This window comes from Leucopleurus acutus, assembly GCF_964270905.1.
Source record: "Leucopleurus acutus genome assembly, chromosome: Y".
Taxonomy (NCBI): domain Eukaryota; kingdom Metazoa; phylum Chordata; class Mammalia; order Artiodactyla; family Delphinidae; genus Leucopleurus; species Leucopleurus acutus.
Genome location: NC_139164.1, coordinates 6,933,581 through 6,956,637, shown reverse-complemented (window position 1 = coordinate 6,956,637; position 23,057 = coordinate 6,933,581). Strand labels below are relative to the sequence as shown.

At 49.6% G+C, this 23,057-nt stretch overlaps 1 protein-coding gene across 2 annotated transcripts in view; it reads right to left on the bottom strand.

Annotated features, from left to right (window-relative positions):
- LOC309978909 (protein Shroom2-like) overlaps positions 1-7,907 on the bottom strand; it is a 129,893-nt gene extending 121,986 nt beyond the window's left edge. For both annotated transcript variants that reach the window (XM_082865578.1, XM_082865579.1), the window contains exon 1: positions 7,616-7,907. In XM_082865578.1, coding sequence (XP_082721704.1) covers positions 7,616-7,780 — 165 coding nt within the window. In that variant the 5' untranslated portion in view covers positions 7,781-7,907. The remainder of the gene's footprint in view (positions 1-7,615) is intronic.
- Positions 7,908-23,057: the final 15,150 nt, after the last annotated feature.

Below are 23,057 nucleotides of genomic sequence, written 5' to 3'. Positions count from 1 at the left end.
AGACTCCACGCTCCCAACGCGGGGGCCCAGGTTCAATCCCTGGTTGGGGATCCCACATGCCTGCTGCAACTAAAAGTCCACATGCCGCAACTGGGAGTACGCATGCCGCAATTAAAGAGCCTGCATGCTGCAACTAAAGATCCCACATGCCACAACTAAGACCCGGTACAGCCTAAATAAATATTTTTTTTTTTTTTTTTTTCTTGCGGTACACGGGCCTCTCACTGTTGTGGCCTCTCCCGCTGCGGAGCACAGGCTCCGGACGCACAGGCCCAGCGGCCATGGCTCATGGGCCCAGCCGCTCTGCGACATGTGGGATCCTCCCAGAACGGGGCATGAACCCGTATCCCCTGCATTGGCAGGCGGACTCTCAACCACTGCGCCACCAGGGAAGCCCCAATAAATATATTTTTTAAAAACCAGTTTTTGGTGGAAAGGAGGAAATAATCACTTCCAGTAGGCTGTAAATAGCACAACTAATGTACTGGTGCTTGGCATAATATGTGTATTTGACTTAAATGCTTTTCTACAAATCCAATGCTAAACAGTCAGAGTAAGTACCAAAATCTCTAGGAGACACATTAAAATGTTGCCACACAAAATCCAGCTTAAAGTCTTTCCATAATAAATTGGCAATTTCATACATTAACATTACTTTTTTAAGAAATGTTTTCACATTACTTTTTTTTTTTTTTTTTTCACATTACTTTTTATAGTCTTCCAAATTCTTAGTGAAGCAGGATGAAGTAGGGGAAACGGGGGAAGGCGGAGGAGAGATGGAATTTAAATCTACTAGAACTAGGGCTTCCCTGGTGGCACAGTGGTTAAGAATCCGCCTGCCAATGCAGGGGACACAGGTTCGAGCCCTGGTCTGGGAAGATCCCGCATGCTGCAGAGCAACTAAGCCCGTGTGCCACAACTACTGAGCCTGCGCTCTACAGCCCGCGAGCCACAACTACTGAGCCCGCGTGCCACAGCTACTGAAGGCCGCGCGCCTAGAGCCCGTGCTCTGCAGCAAGATAAGCCACCTCAATGAGAAACCCGCGCACCAAAACGAAGAGTAGCCCCCACTTGCCGCAACCAGAGAAAGCCCACCTGCAGCAACGAAGACCCAAAGCAGCCAGAAATAAAAATAAACTAATTAAATTAAAAAAAGAAAAGAAACAGAAAGCTCTGTTGTCTCCCCAACAATACTGTACACCTGCAGAGGTTAGAACACCACCTGCAAAGAAAGTGCCTAGGGAAAACCGTCTCCAACTCAGACTTGCACACCCAACAGTCCATTTACTGTCAAGGTAAAATAACGACATCCTCAGATAGAAAAGGTCTCAAAAGACGACCCACTGTGTGTCTGAATATAGTAAAAGATTTTTTGCAACTGGGGAAGATGCGGCGGATGAATCAACGATATGCACATAGAAAATCAGGCAAAGAAACAAAGCGTATCCTTACACTTGGTGGTTATGAAAATTTGTGCAGGAGAAATAATCATAGTTTGCACCAGCAGGCTCAGCAAGTGTTGGCACTGGCATTCAAAATAACACACACACGGAATACTGCTAACCAAGTGGTTCTCAAAGGGGGCAATTTATTTTATTTTTTTATTTTTTTGCAAATGCTGTAACATTTTATTCTGTCAATTATGAGACGAAAAACAAATTTTAAAAATAAATTTTGTCTTTAAATAACTTTTTCTACATATTAGCAAGATGCTTTAGCATTTTTTTTTTTTGTATTCATATTAGTTTTTCTTTTCTAACATCCTCATTGGAGTACAATTGCTCCACATGGTGTGTCGGCCCCTGCTGTACAACAAAGCGGGTCAGCCACCCGCATACATACATCCCCACGTCTCCTCCCTCTTTTGTCTCCCTCCCTCCCACCCTCCCTATCTCACCCCTCCAGGTGGTCACAAAGCACCGAGCTGATCTCCCCGTGCCACGCGGCCGCCCCCCACCAGCCATCTTCCCCACCCATTAATTTGTCGACGGACAGCCAGGATGCCCCCAGGTCCTGGCCCCTGCAAAGAGCGCCGCAATGGACACCGTGGCACATGACTCTCCCCTGAACCACGGTCTTCTCAGCGCATAGGGGTTTTTTTTTTTAATTTTATTTTTTTTATTGAAGTAGAGTTGATTTACAATGTGCGCCAATCTCTGCTGTACAGCAAAGTGACCCAGTTCTACACAGAGACATTCTTTTTTTTTAATATTCTTTTCCATTATTGCTTGCCACAGGATACTCAATACAGTTCCCTGTGCTCTACAGTAGGACCCTATTGTTTATCCATCCTACATACAATAGTTTCCATCTGCTCATCCCAAACTCCCAGTTCAAAGGGGGTGATTTTTGTCCCCCAGTGGACATCTGGCAACATCTGGAGACGTTTCTGACCATCTCGGCTACCGGAGACGGAGGAATCTGTACTGGCTTCTGGGGGGGGGGAGGCCAGGAATGCTGCTCCCACAGGGCACAGGACGGCCCCCCACGACAAAGAACTATGTGGCCCCAAACGTCAGTGATGCTATGGTTGAAAAAACCCTCTTCTAACCAAAATTATGATGTAGTTACGTTGGGAGTATGGGGGCCCAAGGTATGTGTCTGGGTAGCTGGTGTGGAAAAAAAGACTACGTCCCAAGCTCCCATAGTGGGAAGTCAACAGTTATCCCGAAACGGAACAATGAAAGTAGCAGCCGTACAGAATATAGGCAAATGCCCAAAGAAATCAGCTAAAAAGTTTCAATAGCTTCTCTAGGGAAGAGGAAATGACAGTGGGGAGCTGCTGGTATGATAACAAGCCCTGCAGAACTATTTGATTATTTCAACCCTGCAAGAGCCACTCTGATAAAAATAAAAACAAATCTCAAAAAGATACACTAAAAAAAAAAAAAAAGATACACTAACATTTTGTGTCTTTCCTCCCTTGAATAAGTAAAACGTTGCCTTTAGAGCCCACACAATCTACCCTGCCTGGGTTCTTGTTGACCTTCACAATTTGCCTTTGATCTGAAAGTCTTAGTCACCTTTGGCCAAAAGAAAGACAATCCCAACCCTTCCCAGGCCACGTAGAGCACTGTTCTTCCAGACCCATCCCACAGAGGCGGCAGACATTACCTCCAACTTCATACCCAGGAGATTTCAGAAAAACAGCCCAGGTTAAAAAAAAAAAGTCACCTCTGCATTGCAATTCAGAATATCCTGGCTTTTCGGAACAACCTTAGTTGTTCGAACCTAAAATAAAGTTAGTCCAATTATTTTTTAACCATATCCTACCGTCGTCCTTCCACTAAGATATGTTCCCCCAAAGAGAGGCCTTAACATTCGCACTGGTCAGGGAAACAGGCTCCACCTACCACAGGGCCATGCAAATATCGAATCCAGCAAGGTAACAGGAAAACAATTCTTCCAGAATACACCCTCCCTCTGTTGAGCACTGGCAAGGTTTTAAAAAGACCAAAAGAGCAATATGCAACCCTGAGGGCTTTCAAAACCCTTCGTGTGGGTGGAAATTGCAGCTTGGAAGAGTGCGGCTTGCATAATTTCTCATCAAAGGATGGCCCCATGCCTGACTGCAGTGCATGAAAAGTAAAAGAGGTAAGACTGAATAAAAAGTCTGTTCAGCCTTTAAGTCCTTAAATTATCTCGTTGACTGTTTACACTGCGCCCAGTGTACAAGAAGAAAAGCTCCCCAGAGCCCCGAAGAAATCCTCAAATCCAGGTTCATTTGCATGCTGACACAAAGCAACTTCGGCAAGAGGACAGCTCCAAAATGCCTTCCAAGTAGAAAAGCCAGCCCTTTGCAAGCTGGGAGCCCAGTTTCTTTGGCCGAGAAATGGAAAGGTGAATTAAGAAATCCCAGATAGTTAGGACAAGGTGAAAACGGCTATTTTTATGAGCCTTCCATTCTCATTCTCTTCTACATTTAGCTCTCGGGCAAACCTGTTTTCTTCTTTTCAAAAGATGAGTGTTAGGACATGTTACGAAGCACTCATAACTGAACCAGGAAGGGCAAAATCCATCACGATGCAGAAGTGTGATGGACAGCTTACGTTTATAGCTTTTCACACTGTGGAAGCTTCTGGATTTATAGATGTGAGTCCTGCTGAATTAATTTCTACGAGAGGAAGAACCCCCCACCCACTGCACCTCAAAGCTCCAGCACCAGAGCTCGGGATGGGACTTGGGTCTCTCTGCCAGACTTCCCACCCCTGCACCCAGAACACCTCAGGAGGACCAGGGGTAAGAACTAACAGGACCCAGCTAGGCACAGGCTGGGACAGGGGAATAAAGATATATCTGCATGCCAGCTGGCAAGACAGGTCTTGCCTTTCCACCAACTGGAAAGGGGTTTCAGCACAGGAAAGAAAACTCACCCTTCTTTTTTTTTTTAATCGTACTATTAATTTTTAAATACAAATGAGTCTCTGGCATTACACTCCTCTGAACAATCAGCAAACTGCAGCTGGCCTCCAAGAGGCTGGGATCTCACAGTGCCCAGGAGTTGCCTCGGCCATAACGGTACCCACAGCACCTGGGTCTGCCGAGGAGGGGCGCCCAGCCCTCGCCCACCCACCATCTATTTCTATGGAGCCCTGGGAAAGCGGCAGCGGTCCTTAGACGGGTGCTGACGTGGGACTGTGCTTCAACACCGACATCCAGCAAAACCCAGAGAGGCTGAGATCCATCGGTTCCCGATACACAGCTGAATTCAACACCCCCCCCCCACCCTTTTTCACAGCCTTCAGTGGTAACTGATAAAGAACTTGGCTCTTGGGGGCAAATACAAGGACGTCCAGACAACAACTTGTCCTGACCAGGGTTGCCAGGTCACCAACGACCGTGACTCAGCACAGCCCGTGAAACGGAGCCCCTTTCAGACCACCGCGGAAGGGACCTCCCACCCCCAACCGACAGCTAGTCTCTGCCCCAAGCCTCCGCCATCAGGAGCTCTAACGGCTGACACAGGACATGTGCCACCTGGGTGTGTGGGCCAACCCCCCAGAAATGCGCCCCGCTTCCCCTCCACCCCGCCTTCAGCGTGCAGACCAAGAAGGACGTTTAAGGACACGGCCTGGCATCCAGCGAACGCCGCACGGTCCGAAGGCTCCCGAGAGGGTGCGTCAGGCTGGGCACCCCAAGCCCCAGCTCCCCCGCACCACCCCCCAGGACGGCTCTGGTCCCCAAAGGCAACCTGAAAATCAACGGGTTCCCAAAGGAGCCGCCCGTGGGACCAGGCCAGGCCCAAATTACTGTCCTCTTTGGAGCTCCCGGCTAAGGCTCTCTCGCATTCTTGGCGGGAAGGGGCGGGGAGGGCTAAGAAACGGTGAAAAGGAGGGCCAGGGGCTTCATTCCTTCCCCGGTTCACAAACATTCCTGAGGCCGAAGGGGGCCTGCTGACACCCAGCCGGCCCACTTAAGGTCTCCTATCGAATCCCCAAGGGCCCTCCTGGAGTTCTAGCCCCTCCAGGGCCACGCTAGAAAGCAGGCCCTCCCCTCCTGGAGTTCTAGCCCCTCCAGGGCCACACTAGAAAGCAGGCCCTAGCCACGCCCACGGAACTTTAACACTTGCTGAGCTGATGGGGAAAGAAGGCGCCACGCAGACAGCAGGACCACGTACAACATCGCACCTGCTTACACAGGTCCTGAGAGGCCCCGCATCGAAGCACAGTCTCGGAAACACTAACAAGTCAGAGTCTTTGGAGTTTCTTAAGGCACGGACATTATTTCTGCTCCCCTCCGACAGCAGTATGAAACACTGGGGTTCTGTGTCTCTTCCAGCCCTGGTAATACATCAACCTACAAGTCAGTGTCAACGTAACGAATGGTCACAAATCTGGTTGCCACCTTGCTGGGGGACTTCAAGTGTGCACTTTGAATTCCAGGAATGCCACTCCCGGGAAGTCAGTATCCCTGTAACTTCAAACCCGACCCAGAGAAAAGGCAGTCCTCCCCGAGCAGCCCCGCTGAATGCCCATGAAACACAGCACTCCGGAGTTCCTGCTTCCATTTCCTTTTTCCAGATACAAAAATGCAGATGAAGCAAGTGTTTGTTTGAGTTTTACTATGTAAATAAAGCCTATCACCAGGGCCAGCGAGCACTTAGGAAGAAAACAGCCTTCCCCGCCAAAGCTGACTATGCCAGGGGCCTCTGAGTGTCTTCAGAAAGAAGAATTCAGCACACGCGTTCAAAGCTAAAATCCTTTCAAAGCAAAAGGGATGTACAGTCACTCTAGCGAGGGTGACCTGTGCCCGGGAGACATCTGGCAACGTGTGCAGACTTTTCTGGTTGTCACACCTGGGGGGTGGTGTCAGTGGGCAAAGGCCAGGGCTGCTGCTGGACACCCTACGATGCATAGGACAGCGCCCCCGCCCCCAGCAAAGACACATCCAGGCCAGAACATCGGTAGTGCCAAGGCTGAAAAACCCTCATAGGATGTGACAAAGTTACTGAAGATGGCATTGCAAGGGATTCCAGACAAGAGCAGATGGCAGCACGTGGAGAGAAAGCAGAGACATGCAGGGTCAAGATCTGGTCCTGAGGACACTTCTCAAGATTTGCCAGGTTTGTGACCTCAGGGCACACCACTGAACCCTCCTTGGCCTTAGCTGTTTCATCTACAAAATGGGCTAATGAAACTCCATCAAGGGACTTTAGTTCTTCCTGCTGTGGTGAAGCAGGAAAGCAGAGAAAACCAGTAAGTCACCTTCAAACGCTACTAGAAGCCAAGAATTTTTGCATTTTAAAGGGAACTTTGTCCCCAGGAATGGCGCGGCCCAGACCTTCCCAGAGAAACTGGCCAACAGACACTTTTAACCAGAAGAAAACAGGACGACTGGTTTGCTGTCTGTGTGCTTTTTACAGGTTTATACGGGTTCGGCTGGTAAGTTTCAAGATGGTTTTCTGTTTCGAGACAAGAGAATTCCAAGTTACCCCTACACACACACACACACACACACACACATTAGGAACTTATTTTGGGGGCTCAAACCCCACTTTCATAAAGGACGACGAAAAGTTTCAATTTGTTTTTGCAGGTATCCAGAGCGCCGTGGGTCTAGCTAGGGCTGGAAGCGAAAGTCAATAAATATTGATGGGCTTTTGGGAATCGAGAAGCTCGGCTGGCGGCAGCTGCTAGTCTGGGCTTCCTAGCGATAACGGGTGCAGGTCCAAGGGGTGCAGAAACAAATACCTAGACAGGCAAACACAGGTGGGGACGTCTCTGTCCACCCCCGGCACGTGGGAATGTCCCTCCCCGACCTCTGGGTAGGCCCACAGGTGCAGGCCGGCGCAGGCGAAGCCGGGAGTGACAGGGGACCCTGCCAGGCCCTTCCCAGGAGGGGGAGGGGAGGGGACCCGGAACAGGAGCCATTGAAACTGCGCGGCGCTGGGAGCCAGCAGGACCGGGAAACAACGCAGAGGGACCAAGGTGGCGCCCGGACCACACACCTATGCGAGTCCTACTACCCACGTCCTCGCAGGTGACCCGGGCGGACGCGCGTCCCGGGCCCGGGGGCGCGAACTGGACACCCCCTCCAGCGCTCCTACCCCCCGACGAGTCCCTCGGCCCCAGGCCACCTCCCGGCTCTCACCGTGCGTGTCCCGCGCCCTCCGTACCTTCGTGATAACCAGCGGTTCGCCGTGCTCGCGGCCGCCCTTCAGGGTGAAGCCCCAAGGGGCGCCGCCGCTCAGCTGCACCTCCACCAGGCGCCCGCCATCGGCCGCCCGCGCCTCGGCCTCTGCCAGGCGCTCTGGCCGCACACGGGGCTCTGCGCCCTCCATGGCGCGGGGCTCGGAGGTGGCGCGGCCGCTCAGGCCCCCAGGGCTGCCCGACCTGCGCCCATGCACTCGGGGGAGCCCCGGCCGGCCGAGGGCGAGGGAGGCTCCCGGCGCCCCGCCGCCGCCGGCCACTGGCAAACTTGCGCTGCAACTTGGGAGGAAAGTACCGGCCCCGGACAGGGAGGGAGCCGGGAGAACGCGCGGCGCGGCGTGGCGCGGCGCGGCGCTGCGCGCGGGGGAGGGCGGGCCCCGGAGGGGGCGGGCCCGCGGGGAGGGGGCGGGGAGCGGCGGGGTCCGGCGCGCGCTCGGGGGCTCGCGCCGCTCGGGGGGCAGGGGGCGGGGCGAGCGCTCGGGTTCCCGCGAGTTGCCCGGAGGGTGGGAGGCGGAGTGGGGGGAGAGGCGCGCCGTCCGGGACCCCCGCGGCCGCCGGCGGTGGGAGGGGCGGGGAGAGGCGCGGGGGTTGGGGGCGCGCGCCCGGGGCTCCCCAAGTCGCCCCGAGGCTGGGAGCGCACTCAGGACCTCGCGCCGCCAGCCGAGCGCAGTGTACTGGGGGCCGGGGCCGGAGCTCACGCTCGGGGCGCGCGGAGGCCTGGGGGGCGGAGTGGGGGGCGCGCGCTCGGGGTGAGGGGCGCGACCCGCGGGGCCAGAGGGCGGGCGGGGGCGGGGGCGGGGGCTCGAGGTCCGGGGGCCCCTCCTCCGTCTCGGGCGCCGGGCCGCCCTCGGAGGCTCGGGGAACGTTCGCTCGCTCTTCGGGTGGCCTAGGCGCGGCAGGTGAGGCGGCGGAAGCACCCGCGCGGGGCGGGCCGGGGCGAGGCGGGCCCAGCGGCGGCCGGAGCCCCCGGCGCCCTCCATCTTGGAGCGCGCGGCCGGCTGGCGCCCCCGCCTTTGTTCTCGCGGACCGCGGGCGGTGGGCGGCCGCGCAGGTGAGGCCGGGAGCGCCGCGGGGGTCCCCGCCGCCGTCCCGCGCCCACCCGCGTGCCGCTCGCCTGTCCCCGCGCCGGCCCACTGTGCCCCCAGCGCAGGGCAGCGGGATGGCGGGTCCCTGGAGCCCTCTGCGCGCGCCCGCATTGTCCGGCGCTGCAGCCTAGATACCGAGTGGCCGGTGTTGGCTCTTTCTATAGTTACAGCTGAGGAAGTCATTGCGTTCAAACCCCGCTCTCCCTTTGGTACAATTGTGCCCAGAGGACTTGACGTATTAGGTATATTACTGTTCTGTAGCTGGACGCTAGGAAACAGCTGGTTCCTCGAAGACGCTTCATCCAGGTGATGATGCAGGAAGTAGGTGGCAAGGACAAGCCAGGAGAGCGCAGCACAGAGAGTCAGGGGTCCCTGAGTCCTTGTCTGGGATCTGCCGCTGTAGAGCCAGGACGAGGAATCCCAGCAGCAGTCCCAGTGTCCTTAGCGGTCAAGAGAGATTTGCATTCTCTGGTTCTGTGGCTGATCAGTTGCATCTTATCCGGACAATTGAAGAAAGAGAGCAAGCTTCCCTGGGCACCGGTCATGGCGCTGGGCACGGGGTTACCGCCTCATAAATAACTCCAAGCTGCCGTGTCCAGAATGCCTCTAGTTAGAAGAATGAAGTGACTTTTCCTTTGTAAATGGAGACTTGAAAGGAAGGTGCCTGTAAAAATCCATCTCAAGTGTACCTTCGCTGTGGTGGTCACATTAAATTGCACAGGACTAAATACACGCCTATATATAAGCTTGGTGGATTGTATCAATTTTTTAAAAATAAATTTATTCCTTTATCTATTTCTTTATTTATTTTTGGCTGCGTCCGGTGTTCATTGATGTGCACGGGCTTTCTCTAGTTGTGGCGAGCAGGGGCTACTCTTCCTTGTGGTGCCGGCTTCTCATTGCAGTGGCTTCTCTTGTGGAGCACAGACTCTAGGCACGAGGGCTCGGTAGTTGTGGCGCACGGGCTTAGTTGCTCTGCGGCATGTGGGATCTTTCCAGATGAGGGCTCAAACCCGTGTCCCCTGCACTGGCAGGCGGATTCTTAACCACTGCGCCACCAGGGAAGCCCAGATTGTATCAATGTTGACATCCTGGTTGTGACAGTATGCTGTCATTTTCCGGGATGATCCCACTGGGAGAAGTGGGGTACAGGATACAAAGGAGGTCCCTGTATTATTTCTTACAACTACATGTGAATCTATAATTATCTCTAAATAAAAAGTTTAATTTAAAAAGTGGTTGGGGGGAACTTCCCTGGTGGTCCAGTGGTTAAGACTCTGCACTTCCAGTGCAGGGGGCACGGGTTCAATCCCTGGTCGGGAAACCAAGATCCCACATGCTGTGAGGATTGACCAAAAATAAGTAAACTAAAGAAAAAAAAAGTGGGGGCTTCCCTGGTGGCGCAGTGGTTGAGTCCGCCTGCCGATGCAGGGGACACGGGTTCGTGCCCTGGTCCGGGAAGATCCCACATGCCGCGGAGCGGCTGGGCCCTTGAGCCATGGCCGCTGAGCCTGCGCGTCCGGAGCCTGTGCTCCGCAACGGGAGAGGCCACAACAGTGAGAGGCCCGCGTACCGCAAAAAAAAAAAAAAAAAAAAAGTGGATGGAGGGAATTCCCTCGTGGTCCAGTGGTTAGGACTCCATGCTTTCACTGCGAAGGGCCCCGGGTCAATCCCTGGTCTGGGAACTAAGACCCCGAAAGACTCGTGGCATGGCCTAGATACATTAAGTTAAAAGTGGATGGGAAAAATAAATAAAAAGATGTATATGAGCAACGAAAAGTTAAAGGACCATATAAATGCACCTAGAGTTTATGCACGTCCCCTATCCCAAAACATGCTGCCCCCGGTTAAAGCTGGTATTGACAAAAATCTCAGTTTAGGGCTTCCCTGGTGGCGCAGTGGTTGAGAGTCCGCCTCCCGATTCAGGGGACACAGGTTCGTGCCCTGGTCTGGGAAGATCCCACATGCCGCGGAGCGGCTGGGCCCGTGAGCCGTGGCCACTGGGCCTGCGCGTCCGGAGCCTGTGCTCCGCAACGGGAGAGGCCACAACAGTGAGAGGCCCGCATACCGCAAAAAAAAAACAAAAAAAAAACAAAAAAAAAAACTCAGTTTAAATCTCAGATCTTACCTGGGGCTGAAATATTCAGACCATTAGATTCACTAAAGCATGAAATCATTGCCTTCATAAATCACAGCTGAAGTCGTCTTTAACATTTTATGTTCACTGTATAATCATTGTCAGATCACCCATCTGCCACTTGAAAGTGTTACACTGTCATTCCTTGAACTTAGGTGTAAATTTACCTTCATCCTTACTAAACATCATTCTGCTGAGTTTGTTTTTTTTTTTAATCTTCACATTAGGCCTCCCTTCCGAGTTAGCATCATTTGAATATTTATAAAGCTGTCTACGTTCACATTAATAAACATGATGAAAGGGACAGCGCCACGCCATTTGTGGCCTGCTGTGAGATAGATGCTCTCCTCTCAGCCCCTCATAAATCTTTCATCAACATTCTTGGGATTACACAGTTGAGCACATCTGCCTGTGGTCCTGTCACACCTAAACTTCTGTATCATGTCTGACATATTATGACAAGACTGTCAATCTTGTGAAATTTTCACTGTCTTGTGAATGAAAGGCATAGTCCCAATTTATCAACCTTGCACCCCTTTTGAAAGAATTCAGTATGACATTGAACCAGTGTGGACTTCTAGTGGTGACAGCTTTCTTTTCTAGGAACTCACAGCTCGGCCAGAATTTCTGAGAGTGGAATATGTTTGTCAGCATGTAGCTTTTGTCCTTCTGGAAAGCCCAGGGCACATTTGTTCTGTGTAGCTTCTCACTTTTTGGACTTTCATCTTCACTGCTCAGAACGTGAGGCTGAGCATATACCCTCCGGACCCAAGGAGCATCCTCCAAGCGTCCACACCTGGGCATTCAATAGCCTCGGGTGTGTGTGTGCCACCTTTTCCAGTCTGAGGCTTGTTTCCTTTGATAGAGAGGAAATGGGTGAAATGAAAGTGAGCTCTGCTTTCACTTGCTCAACAGTCAATGAATTAGTCAACCAAGGGCAAATTGAACCGACTTTCAGAGATTTAATCAATAGCGAATCCTGGACTTCCCTGGTGGCGCAGTGGTTAAGAATACGCCTGCCAATGCAGGGGACATGGGTTCGAGCCCTGGTCCGGGAAGATCCCACGTGCCATGGAGCAACTGGGCCCGTGCACCACAACTACTGAGCCTGTGCTCTAGAGCCTGCAAGCCAGAACTACTGAGCACTTGTGCCACAACTACTGAGGCCCGCGTACCTAGAGCCCGTGCTCCGCAGCAAGAGAAACCACTGCAATGAGAAGCCCACGCACTGCAACAAAGAGTAGCCCCTGCTCGCCGCAACTAGAGAAAGCCCGCGGGCAGCAACAAAGACCCAACGCAGCCAAAAATAAATAAATTTATTAAAAAAAAAATAACTAGTCCTCTCTATGAAACAGAACTCAAATTATTTTAGTTTTTTGTTCTAACAGGAGATTAATAATTATAAGACGTAATGGAGGATGGAGTTGCAGAATTTTGCTTTTACCTTTCACGTTGTAGGGCCAAGTACCCTTCAGTTAGTAAGATCAGGCTTTCCGAAACACCTTTCAGTGGGATATTTTTTAAAAGGCAGGTTTAGCCGTTTCCTACCTGACTCACAGTGTACCTGAGTTGGGGACCCTATGATTAAGACTGGTAGAGGGTCAGTCAAGGTCAGGGAGCACAGGTATGCTGGCAGTTAGAGGAAAACTTTGACACAATGCCTTTGCCCTTAGTCACCAATGTTTGTCATCTTATTCTTGACTCCTGCAAGGTGTTGTTACAAACACTGGAATTTAGCTGCAGATCTTAGATGAAGCTGAGTCTGTACAGCCCAGCAACCACTTCCTCCCTCTCACAAGGATTTTACCCTGGAGCTTGTTATTACTTGGAATATTTACAGATCTCTAGGCGGGAGAGACTTCGTCTTTCTGTGCAGGGGACAGGAGGAGAGACCGCTGGGTCTCTCCATGTGCCTGGCACCGTGATAGTATTTGTGGCCCCATCTTTGGAGTTTGCATCCTAGGGCCCAGCAATTATACCTGCAAACAAAGCAGCCACAGCAGCTGAGAAACAGTGACTGTCATTCACGGAGAGCCTGCTGGGTGCCAAGCATGTTATTCAGATGGACTCGGGTCCTCTCAGCAGATTTTCTCAGGGCATGCATCAGCCCATTTTACAGAAGAAGAAACTGAGACTCATCAGGGTTAAATAACGTGACTGAGGTCACTGAGCCCAGGTCCCCGTGAAGGACTCACACGCTACCACTCACGGGAACCAGCGCCAGCTCCAGTACCAGAGGGCAGTTCTCACTGAGCGACTGAGCTGACTTCCTTCTGTAAGATATTGATACTTAGGCATTTGACCACCTTTTGAGATTCCCTCGATCTTCAAATGCCAATCACCACAAACAGGCTGAAACCTTCTATGGGGAAGCTTTGCCTATAAAACTAGATTCTTGCTGAGGTCTGTGTGAGTCCCAATTCCTTTACCTTTAGGACATGTTCTTTAAACTGTTATATATGTGAAGGGCCAAGCTTCCTGCTGGCAACTAGAAGGGACTAAATAAATGGTGCTTAAAAAAATGCACACACACATATATATATAACAATACCTAACTATGCAAATCAGGAGTACTTAAAAAGAGAGTACTTAGCTGAAGCTACTATTGTAAAAGTTTTTATTCGGTTTTTTTTTTTTTTTTTTGGCTGTGCCACGTGGCTTGTGGGATCTTAGTTCCCGAACAACGGATCGAACCCGGGCCCTGGCTGTGAACGCTCCAAGTACTAACCACTGGACCACCAGGGAAATCCTAAACGTTTTTATATTTTAAAGTACATTTTTAGAAAGCCATTGCCTGTTTTTCAGTTTTTGTTTTGTTTTTTTAAATGAAGTAGCCGAAGATATACAGACAGCTCACGGAGCTCAATATCAAAAAACAACCCAATTAAAAAATGGGCGGAAGACCTAAATAGACATTTCACCAGCGAAGGCATACAGCTGGCCAACAGGCACATGAAAAGGTGCTCAACATCACTAATTATTAGAGAAATGCAAATCAAAACTACAATGAGGTATCACCTCACACAGGTCAGAATGGCCATCATCAAAAAATCTACAAACAATAAATGCTCAGCTCTGTGCTCTGTGATGACCTAGATGGGGGGGTGGGGAGGGGGGAGGGAGGTCCAAGAGAGAGAGGATATAGGTATACATACAGCTGATTCACTTCATGGTACAGCAGAAACTAACACAACATTGTAAAGCAATTTTACTCCAATAAAAAATAAATTAAAAAAATAAAGTAGCCAATGAGCATCTATTTCTTGAGCCCTTTTTACTTGTCCAACACCAGGGAGGGCTTGCGAAGGAATGTAAAGGATGTAAAGGAAATATGAAACATTAACTGTGGCTGTGAGGGAAAAAATCATGAACCACCCTGAAACAATTAGAGCACAATTACAGGCAAAACGTCTTTTAGATGCAAAAGTTTCAGCAGGAAAGAAATCCAAGTAGAGAAGAGAAGGAAAAAAAAAAGGATGAACAAAACCATAGGTGAAATTTTGAAAACAAATTTCATCTTTTATCGTGGAAATTTCAAGCAGACACAAAAATAGACCTCTTTTGTTTCATCCCTGCCCACTTTTTTTTCTGTGAAGTATTTCAAAGCACATCCAAGAGGGAGTGACTGAGCTACTATCTTGCCAGCTGAGAGGAAGTAGGGGCGACGTTTCATCAGGTGGGGACCACACGAGCAGAGGAATGTTCTCTATTGTAAACGAGCACAGAAATTCCCCAATCCTGTTCATTCTGAATCTGTCTGAGCCCCCAGGCCCCACTCCTAGGGCGGGTGTGTATCCTGGGAGTTGGGGGCTGTCAAAAACAACTCCTGGGTTTCTGGCTGAAGTTACTTGAGTTGAGCAGCTGATACATGGAATTTGGGGCAGAAGAACAAGTGAAGGGAGCACTGATGGCTTTCATTTGGGCAGGTTGAATCTGAGACGCTTTAGCAGATGTTGTGTTAGTTTCCTAGGGCTGTCGTAACAAAGTATCATAAACTAGTTAAAACAAGAGAAATGTTTTCCCTTTGGGAGGCCTGAAGTCTGGAATCAAGGCGTCAGGAGGGCCAATACCCCGTATGGAGGCTCTGGGGGAGAATCTGTTCCTTGCCCCCTCTAGCTTCTGGTGGCTGCGGGCGTTCCTTGTCATCGCCCTAAAGGCCCACCTAGAGAATCAAGGATCATCTCTCCATCTCAAAATCCTTACATTAATCACATCTGCAAAGACCCTTTTTCCAAATAAGGTAACATTTGCAGGTTCCAGAGATTAGGACCTGTCATCTTTGGGGAACATTAGTTGGTTTATTGCAGATATGGAAACCACTCTAAGGTGTTCTAGACAATGAATGGGACTCTTCCTGTTAGTGTGGGAAAAGCCTGGCTAAAGGCCCGCAGCTTGCTGGTGGTCCTAAGTGCTCTCTTGAGGGCCAGCAGAACAGGCTAGCTATTTGCTGACTTCAGGTGGTACCTAGGGAAGCCTGGTCCCACCCTCAAGCCAAGTGAGGACTGCTCCGAGGGAAGCCCTCATAAAGATTCGGGATACCTGGGACTTCCCTGGTAGTCCAGTGGCTGAGACTCTGCGCTCCCAATGCAGGGGGCCAGAGTCTGATCCCTGGTCAGTAAGCTGGATCCCATATGCCACAGCTAAAGATCCCATGTGCTGCAACTAAGACCCGGGGCAGCCAAATAAATAAATGTTAAAAAAAAAAAAAAAAGATTTGGGATACCTACGGGCAGAAGACCTAAATAGACATTTGTTCAAAGAAGACATACAGATGGCCAACAGGCACATGAAAAGATGCTCAACGTCGCTGTATTAGAGAAACGCAAATCAAAACCACAATGAGGCATCACCTCACACCAGTCAGAATGGCCAGCATCAAACAGTCTACAAACGATAAACGCTGCAGAGGGTGTGGAGAAGAGGGAACCCTCTTGCACTGCTGGTGGGAATGCAAATTGGTTCAGTCACTGTGGAAAACAGCTCAGAAAACTAAAAATAGAACTACCATATGATCCAGCAGTCCCACTCCTGGGTATATATCCAAAAAACCCCAAAACACTAATTTGAAACGATACATGTGCCCCGTTGTTCACTGCAGCACTATTTACAATAGCCAAGACATGGAAGCAACCTAAGTGTCCATCGACAGAAGAATGGAGAAAGAAGATGTGGCACGTATATATATATATATATATATATATATATATATATATATATATATATATATAACAATGGAATACTACTCAGCCATAAAAGAGAATGAAGTAATGCCGTTTGCAACATGGATGGACCTAGAGATTATCACACTAAATGAAGTAAGTCAGCCAAAGAAAGACAAATATCATACGATATCACTTACAAGTGGAATCTAAAAAATAATACAAATGAATCTATATACAAAACAGACACAGTCTCACAGACATAGAAAACAAATTTATGGTTACCAGAGGGGAAAGGGAGGGTAGGAGGGATAAATTAGGAGTTTTGGATTAACAGATACAAACAACTATACATAAAATAGATAAACAACAAGGACCTAATGTATAGCACAGGAAACTATATTCAATATCTTGTAATAACCTATAATGGAAAATAATCTGAAATATATATATATATATCTGAATCACTTGGCTGTACACGTGAAATTACCACAATATTGTAAATCAACTATATTGCAATTTTAAAAAAAAGATTTGGGATACCTACAAAAGAGACACTGGCATCTCTTTCTCAGGTTGTATTTCACAGAATAGCACTGACTGCTTTGGGCTCTCTGGGCCCACGGGAGCAGAGGGCCGAGACAGCATCACAGCAAGGGGGCTGAGCAGTGGGTTGACTCTCCAAGTACACTTGAAAATGTCACTTCAGTGGACCTAGAGATTGTCATACTGAATGAAGTTAGTCAGACACAAATACCATATGATGTCACTTATATGTGGCATCTAAAATATGACACAAATGAACTTATTTACAAAACAGAAGTAGAGTCACTGACGTAGAAAACAAACATGGTCACCAGGGGAGAAAAGGGGGTGAGGGATAAACTGGGAGATTGGGATGGACAGATACACACTACTATATATAAAATAGATAACTAATAAGGACATACTGCATAGCACAGGGAACTCTACTCAGTACTCTTTAATAACCTATGTGGGAAAGGAACCTGAAAAAGAATGGATATATATATATGTATAACGGATTCACTTTGCTGTACAGCAGAAACTAACACAACATTGTAAAGCAATTTTACTACAATAAAAATTAATTTAAAAAAATAAGAAGAAGAGGGCTTCCCTGGTGGCGCAGTGGTTGAGAGTCCGCCTGCTGATGCAGGGGACACGGGTTCGTGCCCTGGTCGGGGAAGATCCCACATACCGCGGAGCGGCTGGGCCCGTGAGCCATGGCCGCTGAGCCTGCGCGTCCAGAGTCTGTGCTCTGCGGCGGGAGAGGCCACGGCGGTGAGAGGCCCGCGTACCGGAAAAAAACAAACAAACAAAAAAAAAAAAAAAAAAGAAGAAGAAGATGAAAATGACGTCTCTTCACAGCAAACCATCCTGAAATTCAGGGGCTTAAAACCACAAACTCAGGCCTAATCCAGGTTTACTACTCAGGTTAATGGTGTCTCATTCCCTGTGATCCCAGGAAAGATTCTGAATGGTGGTGACTTCTTGCCAGAGACAGAACACTTTTCCCTGCGGAATGAATAGAGGGGGTGTGAGTCATCTGCTGTCACTGCTTTCTTGAGTTCTAATCGGGGACCCAAGTTCTCAGTGGCTGCCCTAGGCATGCTGGGTCTAGTATTAGTTCTCTCTCCCCAGGGTCTCTGGTGCGGTCCTCTGCTTTACGAAGAAAAGCCCAGGGCTTTCAGAGAAACCAAGAGCTCAGCCTCTGTTTCAACGTTCAAAGTTAGGGAGACTTCAGGGAGGGGTGAGGGGACGAAGGAAAGAATAAAAAGCGGCCCCCTGCCTGGGCCATGTCCACCACCCACCCGAGTGACCCTCAGCTGAGGTCAGGGGCCAGAGATCAAAGCTCTGCCCCGGGGGCCGGGCTCCGGGCTCCTGAGAGAACAGGAGTTGTGAGGCCAGCCTGGCAGCCTTACCTCCATCTGGAGAATTACATTTGGGGAACATCTTTTTCAAATCTTGAACACCTTCTGCGACCCAACCTGCTTGCAACTTGGGGATAGCAGTGCCAACGAAATCGTAGCATAAAATTGCGGCACGTGGGTTCTAGTGAAAACCAGCCCAAGCAATTTCCAAGCAGCAAAAAAAGGATTCTAGGGACTTCCCTGGAGGTCCAGCGATTGAGACTCTGCGCTTCCACTGCTGGGGGTCCCGGTTCAATCCCTGGTCGGGGAGCTAACATCCCACATGCCGTGCGGCGCAGCCAAAAAGGGGGAAAAGAAAAAGATTCTACATGCGTGAGATTTCCGTGAGATTCTTGAATGGACTGATTTTCCCAAAGGCAGGATGAACTTTCTGCTCCTTCACGACGGTATCGTTTGAGTGATTAGGGAATGAAGGCCTTTCTAGCTTCAAATGCCACAGTTTGAGGGGGGAAAAAAAACAATAGAGATACTTATAAGAGGTTCTCAGAGAAGGCACGATGAACTTGAATTTCTAACAAACTCCGAGGGTGATGTGTCCCGTTAGTGAGAGCACACCGTGAGAAGCACGGAATAAAACGACAGCCAGGAGAGTCCGGACACTGTGGGAGCTCGGTAACGTTCATCCCGTTCCGCCTCTCACTCCCAGCACAACTGCAACCACACACACGAGGAGAAAGGGACTGGCCATCTGTGCATCCTCAGAGCTGAAACAATTCGGGGGCTGCATGGGAAGGAGAGGCCCTGAAAACGGAAGCCGCTACTGCTTTGGTATTGGAGGGCTACTGATTCGGCTGCTGGAAATTCCTGCACTGGCTGCTGGCCAAAATATTTGTTTCAATTGAATCTATTTGAATTTCAAGGAATGTAGAAGTACTTGACTAGCAGTAGAAATAACAGGAAGTATCGGAGGCAGGCTTTCTGAAAGGTGGTAGAATTTTAACGGCAATGTAGAGATTCCTTCCGGGCACACAGAGCACGTTTCTAAAAATTTAATTGACTTATGATACTTCTTTACCTTCGCAGAATTAGACTTGTAGAAGGCCTGCAGGCACTATCTTGTGATTGGTTTTTATTTTATTTATATATATTTTTTGATAGGTAAAAATTGGATTTATTTGGAGAGAAACACACTCCACAGACAGAGTGTGGAGCATCTCAGAAGGTGAGATACGCTGTGATTGGCTTTTTTTTTTTTTTTTTTTTTTTTGCTGTACGCGGGCCTCTCACTGTTGTGGCCTCTCCCGTTGCGGAGCACAGGCTCCGGACGCGCAGGCTCAGCGGCCACGGCTCACGGGCCCAGCCGCTCAGCGGCATGTGGGATCTTCCCGGACCGGGGCACGAACCCGTGTCCCCTGCATCGGCAGGAGGACTCTCAACCACTGCGCCACCAGGGAAGCCCTGTGATTGGCTTTTAAAACAATAAAATTTTAGAATAATTTTAGGTTGGGACTTCCCTGGCGGTCCAGTGGTTGAGACTCTGCGCTTCCACCACAAGGGGAGAGGGTTCAATCCCTGGTCCGGGAACTAAGATCCCGCATGCTGCGCGGCACGGCCAGAAAATAATAGTAATAATAATAATAATTTTAGGTTTACAGAAAAGTTGCGAAGATAATACACAAAAAGCTTGTACACACTTTACCTGATTTCCCTGAATACAGCGTTCGTGACTATGGTTCTTTTGTCTAGACTAAGAAATTAACATCATTACCTTACTAGTAACTAAACTTGCGACTTCATTTGGATTTCCAGTTTGTGCGCCGATGTCCCAGGATCCCTTGCTGCACGTAGTTGTCGCGTCTCCTTAGCCTCCTCTGGCCTGTTTCTCCACCTCTCCCTGTTTTCCATGGCATGGACAATGTTAAGCGGGACTGGTCACGTATTTCATAGAATGTCCCCCAATGTGGCCTTGTCTGACATTTTCTCACGACCAGACTGGGTTATGGATTTCGGGAGGAACTTGCAGAAGTGATGCAGCGCCCTCAGCGCATCCCATCAGGGGGTACTTGACATCCACTTGCTTGTCACTGGTGACACTCACCTTGACCTCTAGGGTAAGGTAGTGACTGCCAGGTTTCTCACTACAAAGTTACAGGGAAATTTTTCCTGTTCCTGACTCTTCTAACATCTTTATGATTCAAAAGTGTTCTGTGGGAAATCACTTTGATTCAATGGTGGCCACCAAGTTCATAACTGGCTAGGCTATCCCTGAGACCAGATTAAGATGCTCCAATCACAACATGAAGACAATTTAAAGCCCTGAGAGAAAGGGTAGCCAGGATAGGTGTCACCAGTGATGGCCAATTGAAAAGCTCACTAATGTTCAGAGGCTTCTTGGTCTCACGTGTTTCATGAGCTACTTGTTTCTTCGCAGAGTTTTTCTTATTTTCTAAAGCAGAATCAAATACTCTTTAAAAATCTAGTAACCACGCCTTACAAAAGCCCATACAGGGAATTCCCTGGCAGTCCAGTGGTTGGTGCTCTGGGCTGTCGCTGCCGAGGGCCTGGGTTCGATCCCTGGTCAGGGAACTAAGATCCCACGCGCCGTATCATGTGGCCAAAAAAAAAAAAACAAAAGCCCATACATACTTCTTAGTTTACTATTATTTTGGTTTGCTTAGTTTGACAGAAAAGACCAGCAGTGGACAAATTATAGCCCGAGGGCCGGCTGTCTGCTTTTGTAAATAAAGCTTTCTTGGTACAGCGCCACACGCATCCATCTACCTTCTGCCGATGACTAGTCTGGGGGGTCCCACGGCAGGGTTGGGTAACTGCCACAGAGAGCATGCGGCTTGCAAAGGCTAAAATACTTACCATTTGGCCTCTGAAGAATAAGTTTTCTGACCCCTGTGATAGATTAAAGAGCTGCCATGAGTTTGAGAGACTGGGGTTATTGCACACGGTTTACTCTAGATGTCCAACTAAAGGCAACACAGTGAGACCCAAAGACTTGGGGGGAAGAGCCATCACATTGAAACCACGGGCTCCCTCAGGGGACTGACTGACCCACACTTTCTCTGTGACTGCCTTTCAGTCCCTCTGAGATTGAGCTGTTGTTCTGCGGTGTGTATCAGACAAATGTTTCTGCCGTGTGTGTGACCAGCTGCACGTAAGGCTGCGTCCTCTGCAGACACGCGGGAGCTCTCGCCACAAGCCAAGCCCTTGAGGTTTCTGTGGGTTTCCTATTGCCTCTGCTCACAGCTGCCTGAGTAGCAGCGAAGCAGTCATTTCAAAATTAGCCAAAGTCTGTGGTTAATGAGCGGATTTCGTCTTTTACTAGATACCTGAGATCTGACAGTCTCATGCGCATCAGGACTCCAGAGCAAAGAGCCTGCCCAGAAATAACTTCATCTCATTTTACTAGATTAGTATACTGTGCCACAAAAAGAAACATACAATTTAAACGAAGTTTGAAACAGGTAACACATATATGTGTGTGTCCATCCTATTCACTGCCCCCACCCCCAACTTCCTTGAAAGTGCAGTCACGTTCTGATGGCCTCAAATTCGGCCATCTGCGACCTGCTTCCAACTTCTCAAAAGCGGACTTCTTGTTGCTTCAAGATGGTGAGTGGAGAAAGGGCTTTCATTGGTCTGACCAGTTCGCAGACATTCACGTTGACGGGGAAATGGATCTCCAGCTCCCCTCTGGACCTTATGGCGTAATCTGCTTGGATTTGAGCATCAGCTCTACCACCTCCGTGACCTTGGATAGGTTTCCTCACCTCTTCTGGTGCTTTGTACAGAACCTAGAGATAAAAAGATGAGCCACAAGGATGGGGGTACGAGTTAAGCAAGACTGTAAGTCCTTAACGCTGCCAGCTCACGGAAGGCGGTCGGTGTAGCGATGATATTCATGTTCGTTTAGTTTCCCTTTTCCTCTCGGGACACAAATCCCACCCTCTCCTTTCCAGGGCTTGCTCGGTCTCATCTCTTCCCAGGCTGACACGGCGTAGCTGACGGATTCCTTCTGTGACCGCTGCAGAGCTGAAGCTGTACTGAGGCACTACCTCTCAATCCATCCATTTCTGTTGTTTCTTCAGAGGAAAGGACAAGATTCCTTCAGAAGCCGAGACTCTCAGGTCTTGCCAGGTGAGGTCAATTGCCAACAAAAAACACAAGTCAGGAGGCTCTTTGGTTTCTAAGCCTGGGTTCAAAACCCATCCATCGTGTGGAATATTTGCAGAACTACTGAACTCCCCAGGAGGCAGAAAAGGAGTTGAAGACCAAGACACAAGCCACGGCAACGCTTTTTATCCTCTTAAAGCTTTGTAGGCAACCTCCATTCTGGAGGACACTGGGCACCTGAGTCCTCCAGAGCCTGCAGGTGTGCACGTGGGAAGCAGAGAGGTGGGGTACCTGCAGCTTGGGCTTGCAACAGAGATTGAAACGCAGTGACGCTTCTGCACAGATTGGCTCCCGGAACCTTTGGCATTGGAGCAAACGAACAGACTTTCCTTTTTCACTTTTATCTTTTAAAGCACATTCCACACACAAACTTCCAGAAGCCACTTCTGCCTTCCAAGAGCTAAGGAAATAGAAGATCAACTGTTCAAAACAGATACTGAGATTTATGCTTTCTGAAGGAGCAGCAGACCAGCGTTTGGGGAGTAGTCCTATGATGTTTCCTACTGTTTTTACAAGCAAGGGTGTAAAATCCAAGAGCGGTTAAGGTTTTGACAATGTCGGTCTGTTCCGGACTTCTATCAAAGCAGCTGCCCCTGCTTACAGATGCGCCGGGTCAGATCTTTTTGAAGTAGTGGCACTTGGAGCTCTTGGTTAAAGGCTCTGCTTCCATCTGGCAGTGCAGCTCCCGTCTGCCTTTCACGGGTCCCAACAGAAGCCCAGTCCTGTGGTTTGCCGGGAAGAAGGCTGAGGACCTGAGCCCAAGCTTTGTCTTACTTAAAACTGCAAAGCTGGTGGTGGAAATGTAGACGAGAAGACAGGGTGGGAGGAGACAGAGGAAGACAACAGGGACGCCTCACCTCTGGTTGGTTGGAAAAATTCATGTACTGCAGGGAGAGGTCAAAGTGTGTCTGCTCCTGGCTGCAACAGGCCTATTAGGTTTGCTGTTAATA